The sequence below is a fragment of the Varanus komodoensis genome, unplaced genomic scaffold (assembly GCF_004798865.1).
Source record: "Varanus komodoensis strain SLA01 unplaced genomic scaffold, ASM479886v1 scaffold7_3, whole genome shotgun sequence".
Classification (NCBI taxonomy): domain Eukaryota; kingdom Metazoa; phylum Chordata; class Lepidosauria; order Squamata; family Varanidae; genus Varanus; species Varanus komodoensis.
In genome coordinates this window covers 12,918,996-12,937,399 of record NW_025336480.1, presented here as the reverse complement: position 1 = coordinate 12,937,399, position 18,404 = coordinate 12,918,996, and the positions used below count along the sequence as shown (strand labels likewise).

Here is an 18,404-nt window from a genome sequence, read left to right as displayed (position 1 = left end):
GGAAGGGAGTGGGGAGGGGATCAGAGAGAGGTCAGAGCTCACTCTGACCCTGATGTTGCCCTGGAATCTGATGTTATCTAGGAGCAATAGAATCGCCCCAGACAGATTATTTTGTAAAGGTGTATATGGCTATATGAATACAATTTGCATGTGTGTTCATATCCTCCAGGATACCTATCAGTAACGATGAGGTGTGACCTCATGGTCAAAGGTGCTGTTTCATTTTCATTTATTGAAAATATTGGTAGGCTAGTTTTCAGGAGAAAAGTCTTCCCAAAGTAACTTGCAAGCATTAGATCCTGCATAATAAAAATCCATGCCATGATAAAAAAAAGAAGAAGCAAAAATGCATAAAATCAACTCTGCACCCATGAATGTCTTGTTCCCCAACAATATATGACTAGTCCTGCTTTCAGGCTGACCTTTGAAACAGAAGATTTGGTTAGATGGATCTTTGATGGGGTCCAGCAGGGTTCTTCTCAGGTCTTCCACTTCCAGCCCTCGATTTTCCTCTTCTGCAGGAAATTTTGCTCAGCCATAGCAGAAAGTGTCGGCTGCCTGCAACTGTCAGCTATTCAACCTTCTAGCTGCAGGTGGTTTTGTGAGTTACTGTAAAGATGGAGCTACTCTCCTCATGTCTAATCAGGGGGGCAGGGATATGGACAGGGGTGGATATTGGCAACCGGAGTCTTCGCTGAATCAGCTCCTGGAACGATGTTGCACAGGATCAAAGCTGGGAACCTCAGAGCTACCAGGGAATTGGACTGAACTGAAGGCCTTAGAACAGCCAATAGCCTGAAGGAAGGAAGGCTCTCAGGGTTAAATGGAGTGGAATGAAGGAAAGGGCTCCATTTCAAAGATGCGGCATTCCCCAGACACAGAATCCTGCTTCTGTTTTCTTTTGAATGGGTTTCTGGCTCCAGTGGCACCAGGGATGCTCTACTCTGCCTGCACTAGATGGGTCTGTTGTGACACATGCAAAGCCCTAGGAACTATGAGAGTCTTTCTGACTGGCTCGAGTCATTTGAGCCAGGGGTGGTTTCATGGTGAAGAGAGTGGCACCAGGACGCAGGAGATCTAGTCTCCCCTCAGCTGTGAAGCCAGGGGCTCAGACTGCCAGCATAACCTACTTTACAGGGAAGCTGTGAGCAGAAAACAGAAGGAAGGCAAAGCTTGTGAGCCACCTTGGGCTCACCGCAAGAGGAAGAAAGTGAGATAGCAATGCAATAAGAATAAGCAAAGAATAAGATCACGGGTAGATCATTTCCTCAAAAATAATGCCATGATACTGTGAGCTGTCAGACGCAGGATAAAGACTATTTTATAAATGTGTGAAAGGCTTCGGCAGAGATGGCAAAATGCAGTGGCATCTTTTGCAGGGCGGGGGGGGTGATGTCACACATTACTGTTGTGAAATTTCTTTTACATGCACCAGTGCTGTTGATAGTTTATCATACAATTAATAATTATGTGACTCCAAAGGCTTTTTATGATTCCAGATCTATTGGCTCATGTCTCTATCCCCTTAAAAGCCTTCACTGTTTTGAAGCCAATGGCTTAATTGCCCTGCCCAAAAGAGGTCCCCTCCATTCAGCTGCTTTTTGATTGGAGAACAGATTTTAGGGATGGCCAATTGCTGGAAGAACCTGACCTGCTTGAGCTCTGCAGACTTAGGCACATCTTACTAGCTCAGGACTAAAAGCAGGCCAAGTCAGTGGCTTTTTTGCAGCCTTGATATGTAAAGCAGGCCACAATTTCCTTTAAGAACAGGACATTTTATGCAAAAGGTCACCACAATTTGTGCAATTTAATGCCAATTGCAACCCTGTTCATGCAAACTGCAGCTGTATTTTGTGTAAATCACAGCAGCATTTTGTGCAACTTTCTCTGGCTTTACCTGTGAATCATAACATTCCACCTCAAAGGCAGTAGAGCAAATGCTGGCTCAGCTCTTGTCAGAGTCAGGACTGGGTAAGAGGGCAGAGTCCAGACAGTGACTGCGCAACTCGGCTGGATGTAAATTCCTCACGCATCCCTAAGCGAAATTAGTCACGCTTTTGGCTACACATGTACTTCCCTGAGTCCCAGTGTGACGTACTGACGTATCTCCGTGGTTCTTGTTTTTTAAAGGTGTGTTTGTGATTCCCATTCCCATTCTCATTCTACTACTTTCATCTCCATCATTGATAGCCCCAGCAGGGACCTGAAAGAAGACGCTGGTGCATGGAGTGTGCCTATTCCGGTCAGCCCACACGTCCTCTGCTAGGGCAGTCTGTCCTTCTCCCACCTGGTTTTGCATTCATCCCTTGAACAGACCCTTAGCATTCTGTGGCCACTGAGAACATGACTACAGGGAGGAGGGGTTGCCCTTTAAATTTTTAAAATTCTAAATATTTTTTGTACTTCTGCAAACCTTTGTCCTCTCCCTGTTTTCCCTAAATATGTTAATACTCAACGGCCCCATTAGTTCTAGTTCTGTCAGTGCTCACCAGATGGGTTTGCTATTGGAAGGAATAGTATTTAGTGATATTATAGGCTTATAGTCCAGCATTCTGAACTTAGCCCAAGAGAAAAGAGAGGAGAGACCATAAGATAATGTCCCGTTAATACAAGAGCATGGGCATAGGAGGGGAGACAAGTGGAGTGTGGGGTGTGCTGTGAACTCAGGGAAATAGTGTATCAACACATTCATTTATACTGCCAAGAGATCCATAGACATATTGGTTGGATTAGAGCCATATTTAGAGTTGACTCAGTGAAATCACAAGTATGCCCAGGGCTGGATCGAACTCATCATATAGTTTTGCACTTTAGATTATGCTAAAAGGTAAACAGAGTTCAACCACTTATTTTTAAAAAATCCAATTGGCCCCCATTTCCTAAGTTCAAGATTAACAATTTCGATTGCCACACCAAACTCGTCTGATTTGAAATATCCCACAAAACTATGGATCTGCTCTGAACTAAAAGAGTCATGTAATTTTCCACATGAATTCATTTTAACCCTGGAGTAATGATGCAGTATACATCCTTCTTTTCAGAAGAGAATAATTATAGCTTATGAGAGGTTGGGACCCACCTAGCAGTATTGAAACTGGTGGCATCAATTTAAAAACAAAAACAGACATCAGAAATCAGCATTTTCTTTGCTTTTTGATGCAAAAAGCAAAGAAAACCAAGCTCAGTTCCAAAAGTTAAAATGCCAACCTTCTGTCAACAGGAAAAATGACTGAGTTATAATAATAGGGAACAAAATGCAACGGCCAAGCATACTTAGACAAAAGAGAGAACATACAGCAGAGATCACTCTTGTGTCTGGCCAGTTATTATTTCCAGCTCCAAAAGGAAAGTGTAAAGTAATTACTGATAGGATTCCCACTCTGGTCTGTCTAGTTACCTTTTCAAAAGATTCATCTCTGCCATGTGGCCCTTAATAGAAGTCCTGAAATACAGGCACTGTAATTCCAAGGTGAGGACAATAATATGAGGACAACAGTGTATTACTGCACTCTGATGATCTCTTGGTAATATTCCACAACCCAGTGTGTGTATACATACACACCAGTAAGAGAAACAAAAGAGTTATTTCAGTATTTCAGATTTTAATATTTCCAGCTGCTTCATCTGAAATGTTGAACTAATCTTTCTTTTCCCCTGTGGATGTTTACTGATTTTAGTATGAAATATGAATATAGTGAGATATGAGACAAAGGTGCATATTGAATATACTTCTCCCATGTTATTCACCTTACACCTCTTCCTTGCACAAAGATCCCAACACTTTTCAGCCTTTTTTCTCCTTCAAGAACAAAAGTAATTCTGTAACAGAATAGCTTAACTGCTGTTATACCTAAGAACTGTGAACAGAATGCATTGATTATTCTCCTCTGGCTTTTATCTATTCTTTCTTCATTTCTTTTTTGTTTTCATTTATGAAATCTTTCAAGGAAAGGTTGAAAGAGCTGGGGATGTTTAGTTTGGAGAATAGAATATCAAGAGACATGATTGCAGCCTCCAACTATCTGAAAAGCTGTCATGCAGAAGATAAAGCACACTTTTCTTGGTGGTTCCCAGTCTCAAGGACAGGAGTAGAACCAACTGGAAGGAATTGCAGGAGAGCAAATTTTGGCTTAACATGGGAGAAGCATCCAAAACCTGAGAGCTGTCCAGTAGGAGAACAGGTTCACATGTAACAAGAAATCATTGTGCAGGACTTTTCTCAAGGGCTATTCATCACAGTGCCAGCAAGAATCTGAAAAATTCAAGCCACAATGCATCTTTGACGAAGCTTGTTCTGACATGCAGAACCAGCAAGGGTGGATTATTGGGCTGGTTGACAAGCCACCCAGAACCCATGGCCTGTTTTAGGGTCACCAGTTTCGCTATATGCAGTCTTACCAGCTCAACTTCCCTGGATGTTACCTATTCATCCTATAGCAGACACCCATCAGGAAATTTTCCAGGCACAATTTCTGCGTCTGTGTCTGCGCCTGCGTCTCCTGACTGCATTTGTACTTTACTCTATTTTTTTTCTTCCAGTCCTTTACAGCTACACACCTAGAAAAACCCAAAATGTGGAGCCACTTTTGGCAATGTCCTGTTAAGTGTGTGCCATCAAAGTGCAGTAGGCAACATCCATGGACATTGACTGAGCAAGACTGTTTGTAGCTTTGTTTGTGCGCCCTTGACAGCTGTCATTTGGTGACCTGTCAACTAAAAAGTGAAGCAGCAGTGGTTTTCCCCAAAAGAGGAGGGCGAGTACATCTTTCTCTTTCTAGGGTGACCTTTGTTTCGCTTTGTTTTGCTATGTTTTGTTTTGTTGGGTTGGGTTGCTTTTTAAACACCCAGACTGTTCTCCCTGCTTCCCAATTTTTCCACACATCTCTGAGCCTCTAAGGACTCCAGAAAAGCTACTTTCTTCCTCCTTTTGTACGCACTTTCTTTTGATAGCTGTCAAAAGAAAGAGTTCTTTTCTTCTAAACTTTCTTGAAAATGTGAGCATTTTTGTGAGGGGATAGGGAAATAAATGCAGATTTTATGGCTGGGAGCTCCAGCAAGGTATAGAAACAGTGGAAAGGAAAGGAAAGGAAAGGAAAGGAAAGGAAAGGAAAGGAAAGGAAAGGAAAAAGACCCTAGAGTATGAGACCATAAAGAGGTAGATGTTCTCTGTTCCTCTTTCAGCTGTCTAGTGTTCTTGGTTAGCCAATGTCTGTGAATGTTTCCTACTGTGCTTAGTAGGACATTGGTGATCTGCCAGAGAGTCAAAGAACTGGACAAAACCTTGAAACTGGAAAGCAGGCCCTTTCTTTGAGGAACAGATATTTATTTATTTATTTATTTATTTATTTATTTATTTATTTATTTATTTATTAAAAGCTTTTATATGCCATCCTATTATACCAAAATCTCAGGACGGCTTACAATATTTAAAAGAACAGTTAAAACACCAATTTCTAATCAATACATTGAAACTAAACAAAACAATAAATTAGAAAACAAACAAGAGCAACTAAGGTTAAAAATGGTTAATGTTAAAATACCGTTTGAATAAAAAGGTTTTGGCCTGGTGCTGAAAAGAGTATAAACTTTAGGTTAGCTGATCCACTATCTCTTTGCCTGCACTTATTTTCTGCTAGTATGATTGTAAACAAATTTTCAACTTTAGTTAGTAAATTGAATTATGAAAATTCTGTAAGTCTTCACTGATCTCTCATCCAAAAGAAATCAGATCTACCTGAGAAACAGAGAACATTTAATTTTACATAAGCATTTGTCTTTTCAATTTTTATTAGGGTTTTAGTCAACTAAAAAGATGTTACTGATAAACTAGGCATTTTTGTAAAATGCTATTAATCAATCCAAGTATTTATCAAAACTTCACATGGCAAAAACTTCACAAGAAGGGTTCTCTCCTGGCAATGCCTCTTCCCTCTTGTTAGTCACATGCATCATCAATAAACAAACTACTTCAGTTTTACTCACATGTCAAATTTAATCCATTCATTAGAATGCAATTAATCATCTAAAGCTTTTGTAATGAGGTGGTAACTCCAATGTTTCATATGGATTGGATCCAGATTGAACGAGCAATGAATGGAAGGGTTCCTTCCATATACCAAGGAAACCAAGGCCTAGTGGACGCTGCTTGCTAGAGGCAGGGAGCAGGGGCAGGGGTGCCTTTCTCTGATTTCCCCTTCCTTCTGAAGCTCCCATGCTTAGCATTACCTTTCTCAGTCTCCATCCACTCAGTCTCCTCCAAATGTTTCAGAAAACAATTCCCACTATTCCTGATCACTTGTTCCAGAGCTATATGGAACTGATGGGATCTGACGTACAAAACCTCTGGAGAGCATCAGGTTAGTGGCACCCCAGGAATCTTTTTTTTCCAACCCCACCAGGAGATGCTTGGTATGCCAACCACATGTTCTGTCATTGTAATGTGACACTTCCCCTAAACAACAATGGAAACCAAAGTGAGGTGGGACACTGCTGAGATATTTGGAGATCTGCAACAACTTTTTTTAAGTACATGCCTACTGTAATGTGTTAGGAGTTTGAGAAGCAGTGGGTGACTGGATGTGAGTGAGGCCAGAAGGGTCCCGGATTATGAAGAACAGGGAGTTATATTGTAATATGACTGCCACAAGAACACAATTCTTTCTACCACCATCCTCCCTGAACTCTGCCCTCTGGCACTGAAGAGGCTAGACCGTGTCCATCATTATTTAACCGTCACCATGTAGGAAATATGTAATTTTACAAAAACAGTACTGAAATTGTGCTGAATGAAGTGGTGTCATTGCTGTTTTACCAACATAAAATGTGGGTCAAGCAAGTTTTATTTAAGAATGTACTGGCACCATCACTGATCTTCAGTGACTATTTGAAGCAACCCATATCTCCAGGTGGTGTGCATAGGATAACAATATAGACTAGCCATGTAACCCAGGTGTGCCAGGTATAGGTGCATACTTAAACAGGAAGCTCACTTTTCCAGTTCCTAATTTTGATTAGTGCCACAAAGATTAAAATAGGGAGGAAGAGAGAGAGAGAGAATGAGAGAGAGAAGAAAAGCTAAGCTCATGCCCATATAGAAAACCCCTGCGGAAACTAACATATAGGCTGGTTATGTCTTTACAACCTTGTTTATTAATGAAATAGTTTGTGGGTCCATTAAATATCTTGGCTATCTACTGTTTCAAGCAAAGGGGACTAATCATGTGCTTATTATTGCATACGGGATCCTTTTCCTAATTGCACCGCACCATGCTACCCTAGAAGATGGAAGGCCAACCATTGAGGCAGTGATACTGTATTTGTGATCTTGCTTATTAAGAAGCCGGTTTTCACACTGGAGCAAGAAACCTGGAAAAAATGAATGAGTGGTTAAATTACAGGTTTACAGATATTGCTGAATGTGTAGGAGGAATGAAGCAACTTCGTGCTGATAAAGTCATGTTCACCCCGGACGCAACTTCAAGCCATCGCTTTATTTCTAGCATCCGGGATTTGTTTAAAGTGTTGATACAATTGCCACGGCTCTCACCCTGATAGCTTGACATCAAACACATGGGTCAAATGTTGCAACAACATAGTAAGGCTAATTCCAATCATTTTACCATATTAAATATTGTGGGGAAAGATGGGTTCAGCTGTGATGAATGACAAGGAGATGGTGGCACCTTTTTGCATGCTCATTCCTTGTTTTCCTCCACCTGGTCCTTCCTTTTCAGTCTCTGCTATTTCTTTTGGGATTCAGTTATTTCCCCACTTTCCAAAAATATGTTCCTCGATTTATGTTTTTTTCAGGTGGCAACACTACTTCCCAATGGATTCTACCACCATGGCCATCTCCAGCATATAGTATGTGCGCTGTACCTCATGTATTCTTCTGAAAGTAACCCTGTCTCTTTTCTACAAGCAAATATGCCATATAGTTATATATATAGCATAATATATATATATATACACACACACAGATATTTGTATTACAACCCATATATTACGTATATACTGCATTGTATATACAAGTTTGACTCTTGTCATTAGTTCCAAGCCTTAGTTATTCCTAATGATATTTTTTTTCTTAGGATGGATTTTGGGTAATACTATTTTCCTGCAAAGGGGAATATAGGTTTAAACAATTACATCACAATGCAAAATCAATGTTGATTTGTCAGATAAGATCCGTGAACAAGACTGCAAAGGAATCTGTCGAGTTTCCTACCTGCTGTTCTTTCCTACAACAGTACAGAAATATTTCAGTCACTTCTCTTCCAACATCTATTTCCCATGGGTGGTTCTTCTGTGCTGAAATATGCTACTGGGGAACCATTTCATATTTCTGAATTTTGAGAACACAGGCTGAAATTCCAGAACAGGACCTAGGTAGACACCATAAAAGACATAAATAAAACTGTTCTCCTCTGGCCTGTTGGGATCTGAACATACAAACTTAAAGAATTTCATGGAAAGAAAGTCCCTTGTCTATTCCTAAACATCCCCACAGATGCTTATGCAAAAACTATGTCCAATGGTTATGGGGTCTTCCTCCATTGGGCACCATGGGCTACTGGGGAAGGGTGGAATTGCCCCAGATGAGAGTCAGATTCTAAAAGTAGTTTGTAGTTTGTAGTTTGTGGAGTGAGTTTCCCAGTCCGTCTTCTACCTGTAGCCCCCGTGCTCCATCCCATGTTCATGAAGGTCACCAGCCCTCCAAAATGACCTCTGGGACATTGGTGGCTGTGGTGTGGGGAAGCAAAGGACTGGAGAGTGCCCTCTTGTGATCTTCCTTCAGTTAACCTATCTGAGGATCCAGCTATAGTTCTTGATGGCTGTCTGTTAGGGGAGAAGGGAGTATGAGAAATATTTTTACACCCGGGAAAGATGGGTGGCATTATCAGAACTGAGTCTAAGCATCCAAGTGTGGTAGCATTATGCATGCACAGCACTGAGAAAGAAGTGGGCTTCCTTTTCCCACACAGTATCCATTTACAGGCCTCTAGGTTGTCTTCAATGGTTGTAGGAGCTGGATGCAGCTGGCGCAACCCATCTTCCCTAGTGCAAAATCCCACTACCTAATTGTGAATTTTTCCCACTCCCCTTTGCAAGACAGCTCTGTACAGCACAGCCCACATGGGTTCAGACAGCTTCTGGAGAAGGGTTTTGGGGAGTACATGGGAAAACAGGGAGGAAAAGAAAAATCAGTTGCATGAGCTGCCTTCCACTTACACAACCATTGGATACAAGCAGTGTGGTGTAGTGGTTAAGAGCATGGGACTGGGACTCAGAGGATCTGGGTTTGAGTCCCCGCTCAGCCATGGAGCCAGCTGGGTGACTTTGGGCCAGTCACTGCCTCTCAGCCCAACCTACCTCACAGGGTTGTTGTTGTGGGATAAAATGGAGGAGGAGAATGATGTAAGCTGCCTTGAGCCCTTTGTAGGAAAAAGGCAGGATATAAATTGCAATAAATAAATAAATAAATAAATAAATAAATAAATCTCTGATCCAAAGAGCCAAAATGTGCACACAAAACCATGGCTGGAAAATCTTGCTAGACTTGATTGATTTTAAAGCTCAGAACCTGTACCTCACCAATAGTATTGGCCATGAAGAATCTGGACCAGATAAAGTATAGGCTGTCTCTCTGTCACATCAGCAGGGATTGTCCGTTTACTAGGTTCTCTCCTTACATATGTCCATTGGAATTGAACTTGTTTTGCTTTTACAAGTAAATGTTGAATATTAAGAAAATATATGTCCCTTGTTTTCAGGCCTACAATCTCTAATTATTTGACTCTTTTAGTTGGTTCTTCAGAAGAAGGCAATAAAATTTAACTTGCTTTAGAATTTTCACTGATGACACTTCAGTTTTTGAAACTATTTGGTTTGTAAGACCTGTGAAAGAAAGTGCCCATTATTTCTCACAATTAATATTAGTTTTTATTTCCTGTGGGTTGGATCCACACTTACTGTTATTTAGAATAGACTGCGGAAGTTGATCCAGACTACCTTAGTCCCATGGGTTTGCTTTATGGGTCTATTCTAAGTATGAATGTTTGGATACAACCTTACATTATTAATAATACATTGCTTGTAGTAAAATATATTTAAATGCAATAAGTTAAATGCTAAGCTGTAAAAAGAGTCAAGAAAGTAATCAAGAACTCCAGACTTGATTATGCTTAGAGCAGGTCCATTGAAATCAGTGGGATATAAGGTTATCATGATCTAGTCACAATGGTTTACTTTATGGGACCTCTCTAAGTATGATCATTTGAATTGAACCCTTAACATTATTGAGTTATATTTTGCTTATATTAAAATATAATCGGTTAAAGGATACGTTGTTAAAGAGGTAGGGAAGTACTCAGCTAAAAACTGTAGTGATGGGCCAGCTCTATTACAGTCATTTTCTGAAAAACATCCCTCTAAATTTGGGCCAGCACTTTTTGATGATGACTGTAATTCTACACCTCACTAGCTTTGGTCCTCCTTCACCGTGGAAAGCTAATGATGTTTTGTAAATTATATAGCCTTGAACAGGTGTCTCCTTAATAGGGAACCACATGGAGCAACCACAATTGTCCTTTTCTGTGATGTTTATCTTTGGTGTTGGTTTTATTGCACTGAATGGTTGAATTATGCAAACACATTAGGATCAATAGATAGATTAGAGAGATCAGCCATGATGGCTCACACCAGCCAGCATGGGTAGCAGGGGCAGCCAGGTTCCCCTCTGCCCCTTCCAGTGTTTCTGACGGAAAGGAAGTAACTATGCCAGCTCTTTGGCTTGCATTATGCGCTGTCCTCTGAAGGGAAGTGCTGTGGTAATGAGAGAGCCAAGGACCCCGTGAACACCTCCACAGCAAATGGATCTGTATTTCTGGCCCACCACAGACACAGAACCGGAAGCAACGCAGCCCCAGTGGCAGAAAGCTCTGCCGCCATCTAGCTGCAGGACTGCCAGCCTCACACATCTTTCCATTTGGAGAGGAGGGAACACATCATCCAATGGCCCATTGGCCGGTCTGTCAAGGAGTACATTGCCTATGCTGCAGTACTATACCCACTTCCCTAGAGGCAGGCCCCATGGGTGGTAGATCGTTTGTGAGACATATCCTTGGGGATTTTCAGTCATTGATAGATTAGTCTCTTCTTCCTTTTCAGCAGCAATCTGTTCAACATTTTTTTTAAATGTTACTATAATATATAGTTGTGGTTGTTTTGTATTTCCATTACTTTGGCCTCAGTTGGCTAACATGGCAATTCATATATATTAAATATGGAAGGTAGGAATTATTAAATGAAAAAAAAACCACTCTTGGCATTTTTTCTAAAGTCATTCCTGCCCACATCTGTCTTTCAAGCATTTGTTTCTACTTACTTTTTTCTTTAATAAGCAAGCGATAATCTAGCAGAATCATTGCAAAATCAATGCAAATTTCAGAACGGTTCAGAAACCACAACACTGGTTTCCTTTTCCTAATTGATTTGCACTGAATCTCTTCAATAAATAGATTTCTATACTTTTCAAAGCTAGATGCAATTCTTCAGGTCATTATAAACATTATAAAACATTGTCATTGTTTTAATGTATTTTGTATTCGATGTTGTAAGCCGCCCCGAGGCCTTGGCAAGGGGCGGCATAGAAATGTTTTAATAAATAAATAAATAAATAAATAAATAAATAAATAAATAAATAAATAAAATGGAGCTATGTAAGCTGCCACAGATTCCTCACAAAGGTGGGAAATAAATGCAGCATAGTAGTAGTAGTAACATAAAAACATAGAAACAGAGCGAGTCAGAAGGAGCTTCCCAGGCCATCTAGTCTGACCCCCAGCTCCAGCTGGCTCCGTTCATGACATGCCCATCATGTGCATGTCTAGCCTATCTTTGAACACCCTCACCAATGGGCCCTCAACCACCTCCCGGAGTAGTAGTGGTAGTAGTAGTAGTAATGATACTATAACCAGTATCTGTAACCACCCAGGGAAAGCATGTGCAAACACTTTGTTCCCTACTTTTTATTCTAGGCTGAAGTTTTTCACAAGTACTTTCATCAACATCAAGGAGGCAACTCCAGTGTTAGAAATATGAGGATTATGGTTCTGATGTCAGATCCTCATGGAGGTGATAGCTCCAGTTGTGTACCTTCTGGTCTGATGAAATTCTCTTGCCTAATGCTGGGGCAATATGCATTTATTTAAAGCATTTTTATGACACATTCCAACACAAAGACTCGATCTTAAGCCCTTGATTGTATGCTGGTTGGAACAACACAGCTTTGCCATCTGGCTGGATGCTCCCATTTCATTCCAGTAACCTTTATTTTCTATCCCTTTGATTAGGGCAGATGATCTAGTGATAGATCCCCTAACTGGATCAGTGCTGCTAGTGTGGTACATAACCAGAAATCCTAAACTATGGCAAAATAGGAATATAAGAACCTTATACCAAGTTAGACCATGCAACTGGCTCAGTATTGTCTACATTGGAGAGACAAGGAGTTCCATCTTCAGGAGTTTGGGGCTTCCATTCCCAGAAGCCCCTGCCAGCATGGCCAATGGTCAAGAATCCTGGGAGTTGAAGTCCAAAACATCTGGAGGTCTACTTTCTGCCAAGCCCTGTTCTACTGTAGCTCTCCAGGGTTTCAGGCTGTAGTCTTTCACAGGTTTGTCTAGAGTTTCCAGGGACTGAGCCTGACAATTTTGTATACAAAGAATGTGCTCCACCACTGACCTTTGGCTCTTCCTACATATTTTGACTAGGCAGAAGATACAGATGGTACTGAATACTATATAGGAGCAACTAGAGAGTTGGGGCCAGAACACCACTTCTGAAAAGACTAAAATGAGCTTCCATGATTTGCACATAGTCCACTTCACTTTCAGCAATTCCAGTGTAAACACCTCACATCAAATGAATTGTTTAAGCAGCTCAGACATGAAGTCACAATTCAGCACAAGAGTTAGGTACACCTAAGTCCACTAAAATCGCAGCCAGAATCCAGACTAGGGTGGTAGGTTGGTTGGCTAGCTGGCTGGCTTTCAGCACATTTCAAACATTGGCACGTTTGTGTTGCCAAAACCAATTCTTTCCCAGACTGTGGTGGTGTTGAATTGCATGGTGGAAACAGCTATGGGAAATTTGATGGCTGTAATACCCAAGCCCAGCACATAGGATCCTGCATAGCCATGTGTTCAGTCTGCTTTGCCTCTGAGCATATAAGCTGCCCACTCAACATAGTTATCTGGGCAGTTTCGAAATCTAAAATCCTAAACTTTGCATAAGTCCCATAAAAACCAATGGGAACTAAGTTAAATTATGGCTTATATGTCCTCTGGAAATCAGTGGGAATCAATTTCAGCTAACATGATCTTGGTAAAACCCACTGGGTTTGGGTACATAATCTGGCAAAGAAATTTGGATCTAAGATTTTATGAATGTGATGAAATGCTATCATTCCATTACACTTCTTTCCATTGAATTTTCAGAAAATAATGAAGAGACTTATTAAGCGATATGTTCTGAAGGCTCAGGTGGATCGTGAAAATGATGAAGTCAATGAAGGTAAGTTCTTTTAAATGCAATGGTTCTGTTAACAATCATAGGAATTTTATTAACAGTTTCCATTACAATGCATTCTTTGCTATAGTATGAAGCATTTTCTGGATGCTTCTTTCATACAAAAGCAAAAATATTAGTTACTGAAATGTTGCTAATCTCTGAAGCATTCCTAGGTACAGCATTCTTGCCTTGCGTTTGTATTTGCAACACTGGCAAGTTTGTGTTGCCAAAATGAACTCTTTGCCAGATTGTGTTGGTGTTGAATTGCAGCAAATGGAAAAAGCTATTGGGGAAATTGACAGACATAAGGCGTAAGCCCACCCATTACATAGGATGCTGAATAACTGTGTGTTTAGTCTATTTCGCCCCCGAGTGCTTCTGTTTTCAGAAGTGGTGCACCTCAGAGAAGGTAGTTAATTGATTACTAAGTGTTTGCTCAAGAAAAGTCCATTGTGGCCAAAAGCTAATCTGTACCTTTGGAACAGCCATCATAGGATAATGCATAATTATCATAGGATAATGAAATCTAGGCATCAATCCAGTCAGATATTTCTGCACATCCTTTGGCACACTCAGCTGTCACGTGAACACAGCCCTGCAGTCAAAAGAAATTGCACCAGGAAACACAACACAGCAGGCAAAAGAGGGAGTGAGAAGGATGCCAAAGGCAACTGAATCGTATCCTTTGTGCATAGTTTTTCAGTCCAGTTAATAGAATTTCATTGCTCCATCTTTTCACAGGAGAGCTTAAAGAGATTAAGCAAGACATCTCAAGCCTGCGCTATGAACTTCTTGAAGAAAAGTCACAAGCGACAGGAGAGCTGGCAAGCTTAATTCAGCAGCTGAGTGACAAGTTTGGAAAGAGTTTAAATAAGGACATTTGATGATAGACAGAAGGAAAACAATATTATTTCAACCAGCATTCGAAAGGAGCAAAAAGTGTGCAGGAAAATGGATCATCAAAAACTGTTTTTAATTTGTTTCCGTTGTTTCTTTGTTTTGCTGATTTCTTGATTATTTTATGGGCACTGTGCATTAGTTTGGTTTATTGGGTGAAGCCAATGATCAATTAATTCCTTTATGATATAAAGGTGACATTTTCATAAAGAATCAAGCCTTTTGACAACGAAAGTAGATGCACAATCTTGAAAAGATTGGTTGTTCTAGATACCCAAAGCAACTTTTGAAAACTGGAAACAAGCCAGAACCTCCAATTTCAGAAATAAGGATACAGTATATGCGGATGAAAGGCATCAGAAATAAGAAGAATGAAAGGTGTGGGGGGAGAGAGCAAAAGGGATGCATACAGATATTTGACAAATGTTCATTCAAGCCCTATGTTTTGTGCATGCTCACACTCACAAGCACACTCACATACATGCACTCCTGATACTGCAATGGGAGCTGGGAAGTCCTCCGTCCAGACCCGGCCTCAAGGCAGAACTACTTTTTTCTCTTTGCAAACATATGTTCCCAAAACTTCCCTTGCTAAGATAACATAACAATGGGGGCGGGGCGGTGAATGCACACCCTCCTGTCCCTGAAAATTCTCCTCTACAGATGACCCCTGGTCTGTTTCTCCCGCTATCATGTGGTCGCCTGACTATGGAAAAATGCTGTAAAACACGGCATGGGATGGAACCCGAAGGAGCAAGAAAACGGTTAAGCGCATCTCTTCCATCAGCTGCAGATGCTTCCAGGCTGGTGGCACCTGCACTATTCAGCCATTATTCTTCCATTGTATACTGCATGTGTAATTGCAACAACTTTCCATATTTTAGGGTATATAGTGGTATGTATAGTGGGCATGCCAGAGGTGGTAAATGGACAATTTTGAAATGCCTTTTTAAAATGTGTTGTTTCCATCTTTTTTTTTTTTTTTTGAGCAATTTTAATTTGTACTGAAATGCTTTTTTATTTATGTGATGCTATACATTCAATTGAAGAACATTTTAAAAGGAAGTTTTAGAGCGAATTGCGATAATAACAATATTAACATTTTCTGCAAGGTAAAAAGAGTATAGAGGGAACACAGTAGAACAACAAACTGATGTCAATATTATACAGATGACCCAAAAGAAGTGAGCAAATAAAAAATTGTTAGTCCAGATTAATGAGCTAATTTGGAATAGGCTGTGCATCCAAAATCAATTAGGAGCGCCTCCTTGATTTAATAGGAAGCAGGAAGGAACCAAAGTAGAAGTGGAGTGTGGAACCAAGGTGTTTGGAAAATGAACACTTGCTGCATAACAAACTGCGGTTTGCATTTTAGAAGCTATATTTTGCCTTGCCTGTGCCTGGTTTTGCATGTTTTCAGATCGAGCTCCTTCCACTGCCAATTGAAAAGTGAGGTGCAGCTGTTCCAGGGGTGAGGAAGGGTGGCTGGGAACAAGCCAGGTCTATCTATCCATGGAATAATGTTGGCCATTGAGTTGCACCCAGAGTCACAGGGGTGGAGTTCTGCTTTCCTAACAGGCCATTCCTCATCTTCCCCAGTGCTCTCCTTATGGGTCCCTCAGGCCTTTGGAGCAGGTGTGGTGGCATGCAGCGAGGGGTTGAACAGGGAAGAGGACTCCATTCTGTTATCCATTCTACTACTAGGCAGACACGGTTGGCTACAATTCTTTGTTTGCAAATGTGCAGCTCATCTTTTGCGAATCTGAGGAGATTTTGAATGCTGTTTTTGATGGATGCCGAATAATATCTGAAGCCCTGCACATTACCATGTAGACAGTTGCAGAAATTTTGCCACAGGCAATCTTTACATTTCCTGTGAGTTTCATGCGAATGCTTAGCTGAAAGTGGCTTGGCAGCAGAAGCTATTTAAACTGTAAATATTTATTATTTATTTAAAACATTTCTATGCCACCCCCATAGCAACAACGCCTCGGGGCGGCTCACAAAGAATACATAAAACATACAAAAATAATAATAATGTAACAATTAAAAGAAGAAGAAAAAACATTTAAAAACCCCCGGTGCATTCTCGGCTAAAAATTTTAAAATCCTAATCAATACAATAATTTAGCAATTAAAATAAGTTTTAAATAAAGATAGCTGTCCTGGAGCTATTTCTCTAAAATTTCATCTGGACAGAATTTAATCTGATTCTGTTACAAATGAAGGTGGTATTGGTGCATTGTAATTCACTCCTCCAGCCCCACTTACAATAAAGCCGTCTTGCTTTAATTGGTCATTAAAAGGAGTGTGCATGTGCTTTGATCATTTAAAGCACCATCTAAACAATAAATAGATTGAATGTATACAGTAGAGACATTCATACATACAGTAGATAAAGAATATACCAGGAATTATTACCACCTTCTAACACTAGACTTGGTTGATGTAAGTCCAACTATTATTTCCAAGAAAAATTCTACATGCGCAGAATGTTTCCAACTGTTCCATGGATAGATTCCTATGAAGAAGGTTGGCTCAAGAAAGCATCCCACAAGTTAATGGAAGGCAACCCTTGGCCAAAGCCTGGATTCATGAACAAATTAGTCCACTGACTTTCTCAGAGGTGAGCACTGGGGAATTCAATTCCTGGAGGTCAAGTTTTAGATCTGAAATTTGCATCTTGCAGGAGACTCCCACCTATCAAGAGTGTACAGGAAAGGAAATCATCTTTGTTCTATCCCTCACTATTCTCTCTTTCTTGGTATCAGTGGCTGAGGGCGCTATAGGAAGACAGTCACATAAACAAACTAACAGAAACGAAATCCCATCTCGCTGCCCCGTCATAAAATAGAGCAACAGAACATTCTGAGATTAGATGTTAAAGTAGCAAAAGAAAGGGCTCTTCGTTGTTCTTTCCACCTATTCTCAGCAAGCACTGTTGGCAGTGATACAGATAAAAGTAGAATCAGAGAGTCTCCTGTTCCAGCACTCAACCCACTGTGCTGGGCAGAAGGCACCACTTGGGACAAAGGAGCCTATCTTGGAATTAATAGATTAATTAAATTTACTTCCATGCTGTAAATTTGTGACTGGTTCAACAAAAATTTATAACAAGGTCGAAGTTTTACATCGAACCCCAAGTGCAGTGTCTGCAGTACCTTCTGCAGTATCTTTAGTGCATACAACTTTGGACTTTCAGTAGTTCTGAGAAAATTGTCAGTTTGTTTCTTTGTTTGTTCGGGTATTTTTACCCCGTCCGATACCCTGCAGGTCTCTGGACAGCTTACAACTCAAATCCAACAAATACATATATACCCAAATAATACAAATAATCCACGAACTGAGCATAAAAACATAGTTAAAATAATAAACATTAAAAGTGTGGAAGAATAAAAAGGTCTTGATCTGGTGTCGAAAAGCATGTGACGTTGGCGCCAGGCCCATGCTTCAGTTTGAAGGCAAGTAAGTGAATGGTAGCCTAACTGTACCACAAGACATATTGGAATGTTTGCTATGTGTAACAAGTTCTAAGGGAAAGGACATAGCTTCTAAGACTCAAATGATTTGTTCCAGCAACTGAATTCTAGGAGAGCAGCTGGGTTCTCCTATTTTTGACTATGGAATTTTATACTAGCCATTCTGGCATAATATTTTCAAACCCAAAGTAGGCATTCAAAAATTCTTCTGCGTCTTGAAGTCATAACGTAAAGAGTGAGCCAGAAGTACACTGAAATGACTAAACACATGTTTACATAAATATTATTCATTCTAAGAAATAATTCTTTTTTAAAATCTAAGAATAGATATGATTCAGAAATGGTTTTCAAGTTACTCATTCAGTCAATAAAAAATGACAACTGCCATTCTAAATATGCTGGGTTGGATCCAGAATTAATAAGAGTGGGTTCATGATTGGCAATAGCTAACACAAT

General features: G+C 40.4%; 1 protein-coding gene across 1 annotated transcript in view; it reads left to right on the top strand.

Annotated features, from left to right (window-relative positions):
- Positions 1–14,456, top strand: part of TRPC7 (transient receptor potential cation channel subfamily C member 7) — a 147,390-nt gene extending 132,934 nt beyond the window's left edge. Inside the window, exons 10-11 of the mRNA XM_044454606.1 lie at positions 13,500–13,575; positions 14,314–14,456. Coding sequence (XP_044310541.1) covers positions 13,500–13,575; positions 14,314–14,456 — 219 coding nt within the window. The remainder of the gene's footprint in view (positions 1–13,499; positions 13,576–14,313) is intronic.
- The last annotated feature ends 3,948 nt before the right edge of the window (positions 14,457–18,404 follow it).